At 39.8% G+C, this 9,085-nt stretch overlaps 1 protein-coding gene across 1 annotated transcript in view; it reads right to left on the bottom strand.

The window, feature by feature from the left end:
* Window positions 1-3,089: 3,089 nt before the first annotated feature.
* LOC102439243 (zinc finger protein 37A) overlaps window positions 3,090-9,085 on the bottom strand; it is a 16,765-nt gene continuing 10,769 nt past the window's right edge. The window contains exons 3-7 of the mRNA XM_023756260.1: window positions 8,088-8,214; window positions 7,720-7,812; window positions 4,608-4,876; window positions 4,022-4,169; window positions 3,090-3,772 (exon numbers count right to left, since the gene is read on the bottom strand). Coding sequence (XP_023612028.1) covers window positions 3,090-3,772; window positions 4,022-4,169; window positions 4,608-4,876; window positions 7,720-7,812; window positions 8,088-8,214 — 1,320 coding nt within the window. The remainder of the gene's footprint in view (window positions 3,773-4,021; window positions 4,170-4,607; window positions 4,877-7,719; window positions 7,813-8,087; window positions 8,215-9,085) is intronic.

Below are 9,085 nucleotides of genomic sequence, written 5' to 3'. Positions count from 1 at the left end.
TAAACATGATCTGGCATATACACCCTTGCTTCATTGCTTGCAGTATAACAAAGTCCTATTAGGAGCCATTACAATAATAGCAACAATTATAACAACTGCTGCTACTGCTGCTGCTGCTACTGCTGCTACAGAAGGCATTTTGTTAGGTTCTTTTAATTAAACATCTCAATGAACCCTAATATTTACTGCAAGGTTAGCATTGCCATCCTTATTTTAAAAATAAAAAATTTAATAAATAAAAGTAAGAATATCGATGCTCAGAAAAGTGAAGTAAGTCCTCCAAGATCAAAAAGTATCTGTTGTAAGTGCTGGGACTAAATCCAAGAACTGCTTCCCTTCATTATTTCATCCTTTTCCAATATATCACATTATCTAGAACCTAGATGTCTACATTAATCAACTTCCAATTCTTCAGAGTTTTCAGCCCAATGAAATGCCCTTCATGACCTCAGGAAATACATTTTGAATTAAAATTGACTCCTGCCTTTAGTCCTGAGACTTCTTGGTGTTTTTCTGGAGTTTGAGGCCAAGCTGCATTCCTGCAGCTTCAGGATGGCTCATGGACTCTCCAGCCTGTTTTTGTGTTTAGTGGCCCTGGTTAGAGTTTACCAGAAGCTAGGCTTGAGATTCCAGGGACCGTGGGTGCCATCAGAGACAGATATTGGTTACCAGGGCGAGGCAAAAGTAGATTGACAGTTGTTAGTATGGAGAATACAATAATAAATAATAATACAAGAATAAACTCTGTGTTTCATGTATTCACAACTGTAAACCTACTTTGCCGCACCCTGTAGACTGTATTGTTGAGATTCAGAGACAGTGTGGATTTCAATATGAAAATCTGACATACATATAATTCATATTATATAGCACACTCCTGTACTATGTACCTATACATAGCCCAATATACCTAAAAAAGTCTTCCCCTATCTAATTAGAAACCCTGTACATCTTAAGTGAAAATCCAGCAGTCACATGCCCCAACAATTCCTCTTCTAGGTACATACTAGTACATTAAAACAATAGTTTTCATCTGGGCATCCTAAAAGGTGTTTGGAAATATTTGGGTGGTTTGGTTGACACTATGACTGAGGGTGCTTCAGGCATTTGTGGGTGGAAGGGCCACAGGTGCTAAACACCCTGCAATGTGTCAGTGAAAGGATGGGAAGAAGAGGCTCATCTGGAAGGCCAGGAGCTCCATCGCAGAAAAACACTGTCCCAGAGAAACGTGTACATCTGCAACCACACGCGTCACAAACATTTTCATTGCAACATTGCATAATTTTTATAAAATTAAAAGACAACAACCAGAAAGCAACAAATCCATTCATGATAGACTAGATAAATAAATGTTGGTATGGTGATACACTGGGGAGAAATATACACCAATAAAAATGAATTTATCTCAGTTAAACACATCAAGAATGTTGTATCTGAAAACAATGTTGAATAAAAAATGGAAAAATATAGATACCAAGTTATATAAGGTTCAAAAACAGAATTCAGCAGTATTAGTGTTTAGGGATACACATATAAGAAGTAAAACTACAAAGAAAAATAAGTGGACAGTTAACAGAAAATCTAGGATAGCAATTACATCTGTGGAAAAAGAAGGGGCTGCCCTGGCCGGTTTGGCTCAGTGGATAGAGTGTCGGCCTGTGGACTGAGGGTCCCGGGTTCGATTTGGGTCAAGGGCACATGCCCGGGTTGTAGGCTCGATCCCCAGTTGGGGGCGAGCAGGAGGCAGCCAATCAATGATTCTCTCTCATCATTGATGTTTCTATCTCTCTCTCCCTCTCTCTCCCTCTCTGAAATCAATAAATATATATTAAAAAATAGAATAAGGAAAAGAAAAAGAAGGGGCTTACATTTAGAGAGAGTAAACTTCATAATGGGCCATGAATATATAAGTATTGCTTTTATTATCTTTGTATATATGTATATACATATATATTTCTTTTTATAAACTTTAATTTTCAAGAAACAGGCTTGAAATGATTGCATTAGAATGTTAGCAAAAGTGATGTTTTGGTGTAAGGATCATAGTTAAGATTTTTTTCCTTTCATTTATTTTTCTGCATTCAAAACCTTTTTCAAGTATCTCCACCACTCATCATTTGGGCCTAGCCTTCTTGATTTTCTTGATTGTATTACTTTTCTTTGTTACCTAGTATTTTTAGAAATAATATGAACCTTGACCAAAATATAAAAAGTGATGAAAGTGAAAGAGAAACAAATCAAAGTAAACAAAAATAAAAAGTAATAAGTTGCCCTGACCAGTTTGGCTCAGCGGATAGAGCGTCGGCCTGTGGACTCAAGGGTCCCAGGTTCGATTCCGGTCAAGGGCATGTACCTTGGTTGCGGGTGCATCCCCAGTGGGGAGTGTGCAGGAGGCAGCTGATCAATGTTTCTCTCTCATCGATGTTTCTAACTCTCTATCCCTCTCCCTTCCTCTCTGTAAAAAATCAATAAAATATATATATTTTTAAAAAGTAATAAGTTACCACAAATAATATGTACAAGTTGAATTCACATATCTATATATATAAAAGCCCAGCAACTGGAACAGTGGAACGATCAGAATGACTGGAATGACCGGTGACTATGACACGCACTGTGGCAGCCAACCAGCCTGATCTGGGCCCTGATCAGCACTCCCCCAGCTGGCCTGGCCCCAAATCAGCCCCCAATACCCCAGTTGGGCTGGGCCAGCAGGACCCCACCTGTGCATGAATTTGTGCACTGGGCCTCTAGTCAGTTAATAATTGGATACAAAAGCTCCACATTTCACATTCCATTTAAAACTGAATATTTTCTGTTATCTTTTCTGTAACAAGTTTGGTGTTACATCTGAAATATGATCTCTAGTTAAACAATATTTCTACAATAACATTTTAATTCATATTCCTTAAAATGACATATTTCCCCTCAACATCTTTGAGTACTTGTTGAAAGCTTTCATGCACTCCAAGTATACAAAGGGTTTCACTCCTATATTAATCCTCTCATTTCAATTAGCTATAACCTATTGATAAAGACTTCCCAATGTATTGACACCTTAGCATTTCTGCCCTGCAACTTGCTGATGTTCAATAAGTTTGACTTGTACATGCAGGCTCCCTCCCATGGAGAGTGTTGACAGGAGTTTTCTTCTTGTGTGTTCTTCTTTGATGTTTGGTGAGGGCTGACCTCTGGCTGAAGGTTTTGCTACATTCATTACATTCATAGGGTTTTTCCCCTGTGTGAATTCTCTGATGTTTTGTGAGTGCTGACTTTTCATAGAAAGTTTTCCCACATTCCGGACATTTGTAGGGTTTCTCTCCTGTATGAGTTCTCTGATGTACAACAAGGTTGGACTTCACACAGAAAGACCTCCAGCATTCATCACATTTATAGGGTTTCTCTCCTGTGTGGGTCCTTTGATGTTGAGTAAGGTTTGATTTCACACAAAAGGTTTTCCCACATTCATTACATCGATACGGTTTCTCTCCCGTGTGAGTTCTCTGGTGCACTGTGAGGGCTGACTTCTGGCAGAAGGATTTCCCACATTCATTACATTCATATGGTTTTTCTCCTGTGTGAGTTCTCTGATGTTCAGTGAGGTTGGACTTCACAAAGAAGGACTTTCCACATTCATTACATTCATAGGGTTTTTTCCCTATGTGTGTTCCCTGATGTTGAGTAAGGTCTGTTTTCTTATGGAAGACTTTTCCACATTTATTACAGTCATAGGTTTTCTTTCCTTTGTGAACACTCTGATTTTGAGTGAGGTCTGACTTATTACTTAAAGCTCTCCCACTTTCATTACATTTATTGGTTCTTTTCCTCAAGTGTGTTCTCTGATGTTGACCAAGTTTCAACTTCTTGCAGGAAGATTTCTCACACTTACTACCTTCAAAGCTTTTCTCTCCTGTGTTAATTCTCTGGTTTTGAGTGAGGCATGACTTCTTTATGGCTTTCTCACTTTCATTACACTCACCGTGTTTTTCTGTTGTATGAATTTTCTGATGTTGAGTAAGGCATGACTTTTCATGGAAGGATTTCCCACATTTATTACAGTCATAGATTTTCTCTCCTTTGTGAGTTCTCTCATCTTGAGTGTGGCATGACTTCTGCAAGGCTTCCGCACTTCCATTATACTCATCAGGTTTTCCTCCTGTGTGCATTCTCTGATGTTGAGTAAGGTTTGACTTCTTGCTATAGGATTTCTCCAATTTATTACATTTGGAGTGTTTCTCCCCTATGTGAGTTCTCTGATGTGCACGTTTTGGCTTTACCCATGAAGATTTCCCATTTTTACTGGATTCATGTGGCTTCCTTTCCCTAAGGGTTTTCAGATAAGCACTGAACTTTAACTTTTGCTTGAAGGTTGTTCTATGTTTTTTACCTTCAGAGGGGTTCTCTCCTGTGGAAACTCTCTTATATGTAACAAAGGCTGTTTTTTTGTGAAAGGCTTTCCCACAATTATTATATGTAAGAAGTTGCTCTGAAGCTGAATTCTTCTGATGTTGACTAAAGTAATCATTACGACTGTGGGACTTCTTTTGATCATTGTCACAGGGCTTGCTCATTGTATGAGTTTTCTCATGCGTAGTATCAAGGAATACACATCCGTTGAAATTGTTGGGCTTGTTTATTGCATGGATTCTATTACTAAGAATTAATTCTGAAACACTTTTCAAGTTTGTTCCAAATGAGTCACATTTATGAGATATTTTTCTTGAAGACACTGGGTTTGTGGCCACATTAAATTCTTCTCCTAAGGTTTTACTTCTCTCCTTAGTCATTGTTTTGTTGTTGCTGAATAAAGCTTGCTTTGGATATATATCTTCATTTTCTTGGCTTCTCTCTTTCATGTTATTGACTTTCTGGACTTCTATAAATATGAAAAATTAACATACATTATAAATCTTAACATATTCTTAAAGCAAGGGGGTTGTATACAAGTGCCCTATATTGAGTTGATTCTTAGGTTTTAGACATAGTCTCCTGGGATGAAAGAACTCTTAAGCAAATATTTAACTCTTGTTTGGTAACATGAAAACAAAGACAAAAACATATACCAGAGTAGAAAAAGAGAGAAAAAGCTGAAAATTAATCAAGTAGGTTTGGCTTGTTACAATATAACATTAAAATAGGTAGAGAGTTTGAAATAAAGCAGAAGGAATGGTGAACTGAGAACAAAGGATGTCAGGAAAACAATTGATCCAAGGATGGAGGTTAGTCAAAGAATGGGGCGAAGATAAGGGACACTGAGTAGGGAGACAAGGAAGACTAAAGGGTGACCAAGGGACGTATCAGAGCAAAGATTAAGTTTGGGGGCAGATTAAAGACTAGAACCTTATCCTCTCCTTATGCTTTAAATAATGCAGCAGGATCCTTCTTACAGTCTACATGCTTCTAATCTCTTCCTCTTCTTTCCCATTCTGTATACCAACTCACACATATATTTATAAAATCATTCATTTCCTCTGGTCAGTCCTATAGTTCTGGCTCCATCTCTCCATATAGCTGTGATATGGAAAAACAATGTCCAAAGAGAATGTTAAAATATATGAGAGGACAAGCCATGCTTACAGCAGGATCCAACTCCCCTCTGTGTTTTGATTGCTGGTGCTATCATTTGATCTATCAGAGTTAATCAATATAATCTGTCCTGATTGACACTCTACTTTTTCCACTTTCAGTCTGCAGTCACAATACTAATATTTATTTCCACGTTTATGTCATGTTTTCTTCCTCTCTGATTTCTCCTTGTCTGTGGGAGCTCAAGTACCTGGCTATTCAACTTGATCCTAGGACCAATACTAATTTTCATCTTAAAAATTTTTGGCTATGGGTAATTATTGTTATCCTCTGCTATTCTCATTTTATTCAATAACATCAACTGTGTGTTTAAAAGCTTATGACTTTTCTGTAGCAGATAGAGGAAGATTTGATGTTGTAAGTTTATACTTAAGAGTTGATACTAGTTTCATATGCCTAAATTCACAATACATGTTCAAATGATCATCCCACAAGTCTACAATATTGTTAGCTTCTACAAAATCAGGATATTTAATCCCATATATTGTGCATTTCCAAACACAAACCTACTTTCATGTTCTTCACTGAGTTAGCACACATTCCATCCTTAGCTCTTCTCGGAACCCAGGCATCCTTCAGGGCAATGCTACTTTCCTGTTGTTTAAAAAATATATATCCTCTGCCCTAACCGGTTTGGCTCAGTGGATTGAGCGTCGGCCTGTGGACTGAAGGGTCCCAGGTTCAATTCCCGTCAAGGGCATGTACCTTGGCTGCGGGCACGTCCCCAGTAGGGGGTTTGCAGGAGGCAGCTGATCGATGTTTCTAACTCTCTATCCTTCTCCCTTCCTCTCTGTAAAAAATCAATAAAGTATATTTTATATATATATATATATATATATATATATATATATATATATATCTCCTCACTCTTTTAAATTCCATTTGTGATAAATATTACAAGTAAATACTGTCTGTACAATATGTTCTCACACTATTTCCTAAGCACTTCTACTTCCATGATCTACTTCCTGATTTCCATTGCTTTTGGCAGTTTTCCACCTTTAAAATTTGTTATTATTATGTTTGAAATTTCAGCTGCCTCCCACCTACAACAAATATAGAGTTGACTTTTCTCCTTGTGGCCTTTGGGTAATTTTCAGGAAAAGAAGGGACAAGGCTGACTTTACACTTGCATCTGTATTTTGGAATCCACTCCTTCCTTCCAAAAACACTGTTTCTGTGGCTTCTGAACACCCCTGTCTCCTGACTCTCCCCCCTATAGAGTGGGTGCTCCTTCTCAGTCTCTCTTGCTAGAATCCCGTGTCTTCCTGACTTGCAAATGTAGTGCTTAAGGGCATAGTTCTTGACTTCTTCTCTTACCCATTGTCTCCCTCACAGTAGAATTCAGTCTTTACCAGGACTGAAAGGTTTTGCCCCCAGGTAACTCTCTGCCATCACTTGCTAATTTCTCCTCAACAAACCCTCTCTGACTTCCTTGCTGTTCCCTGATTACACCAAGTGCACTCCTGTCACAGAGGCTTGGCACCGGCTGCTCCCTCCATCTGGAAATCTCGCAGGTAACCCATGTCTCCCTCCACTCCACTTTTCTTCCTCCTCAAAGAGGCCATTCCTGACTTCCCTGCCAATCTCTATCCCCTTCACCTGACTTTAACTTTTCAGGGTGCTGATTACCACCAGGCATACTGCATATTTCTCTGCTCACCAGGTCTACTGATAGGACTAGAGACTTTGCTTTTGTACCCCTGTGCTTGGAATGTGACTGGTGCATAGCAGGCATTAAATAACTAAATATTTGTTGAATAAAAGAATGTATCAATAAATGCATCTCTGTAGAGTGTGTAGCACCGGTGGGAAGGTGAACAATGGCCATTGTTGAACAGAGAGGAAAACAGAGAAATAAAGGTCTAAGATGAGGGAGGCAGCAAATGGATGTCACAAAACCCAAGCAAATCTCTCTCTATACATGTCAAACAGAAAATTTAAAAATTGTATATGAAAGTGAAATTTGGAGGTTTCATAGCTAAGGTATGGTCCTTATTTGTCTTTAGTCATGTCTAAAAGTGGAGCCTCTATAAGATATTTCTGAAACATATTTCAAAGATACCAACCCTTGACCTGGACTCCTGGGATTCAGTTTCTACCAGTTGCCTTGGCCTGACTTCATTAACTCACCTGGATGGCTCTGACTCGGGAACTCTCCCTTTACTATCCATGGTTCTTCTTGCTCCAACTTGAATATCAGCTCAGGTTTGGCGACACAGTGCCCTGTTATGGGAAATGACAGGGGACTTGGCAACGTTTCTTAGGGCTCAGGCCCTTTGAGGAATCAGACGGGAGAAGCTTTAGAAGCTGAACCACGATGGAGCCCTCGTCGAAAAAGACTCTTTCACTGGGGAGGTGAGAATGCAATATTCTTTCAAGTTTCTTAAAAGGATCTTTTAATCCGAATTCTCAAGCCGAAAACTCATAATATTCTACATTGATGTGGTTCCTAAGAAAGGAAGTGCATGCTGTTGGGAGTTGCATGGGGCTGTGCTTACCCAGGGACAACAGGTGCCTGTAGTTCTCCAGCATCACCTCCCTGTACAGGTGCCTCTGAGCAGAGTCCAGCAGCTGCCACTCATCCCGGGTGAAGGCCACAGATATATCCTCGAACGACACTGACCCCTGTAATAGCCCAATGCTGCTCAGTCTGAAGTGCTCAGGACCAGAGGCATGAGAACGACATCTGGGAACGAATCCTACTGTGCTCCCCGTTAAGAGTTTACCAGGCAATATTACAAGGGATGTCTATGTACTTGTGGGAAAGACAGAAATCACAACAGAAATACTCTGCTGCCATGCCTGTTTATTAATTCATAAAGCAATCTGAGTTCCTCTGCCTGCCTAGAACTGTTCTGGTTTTGGAGGACGCCAAGGAGAATAAGACACTGGTCCTGTTCTTAAGGCATTGACAGACTGATGAGGCGAATTTCTACAGAAATAGACATGTGCAACAGTGAATTATGGGAGCCATGAAAAACTGTGGACAGAGTGAGGTCACAAAGGGGAGAGAGGGTTACATTTTTGTGTGTGTTTTTTCAGGTTATGCTGCATTGAGGAGATAAAGATGTGGTTGCACACCAACAGTGAGTTTTGTGTGAATAAAAGACAACAGTATAAGCCAAGATACAGACACACTAAAAATGCACATTCGGTTAAGGGAATTGCAAGTAGTACAGCGTGATAGTGAGAGGTGCCAATATAATCAGGTCAGAAAAGGCAGATGGAACAAACGGCACCAGGGCAATCAGGAAGGTCAGAAGGGGCAGACAGAACAAACAACTTTTATGGGAGACAGCTGCAGCAGGGAGGTTACGGGAGATGGCCGCAGCCCGGGAGTAAACTGAAAAACTAGCAACTAGACAGGCATTAATTCACAACGGCGCCAAGATTCCCAGAAGAATGACCCCCTTGCTCCCCCCGTTTGCTCCCCCGTTTGCTTCCCCCGTTTGCTAGAGGGGTATATAACCTGTGCTTAAACTCTTAGTCGGGGCTT

This window comes from Myotis lucifugus, unplaced genomic scaffold, assembly GCF_000147115.1.
Source record: "Myotis lucifugus unplaced genomic scaffold, Myoluc2.0 scaffold_90, whole genome shotgun sequence".
Taxonomy (NCBI): domain Eukaryota; kingdom Metazoa; phylum Chordata; class Mammalia; order Chiroptera; family Vespertilionidae; genus Myotis; species Myotis lucifugus.
Note: the sequence above shows the minus strand (reverse complement) of the source record. Positions and strands in the feature narration are given on the sequence as shown.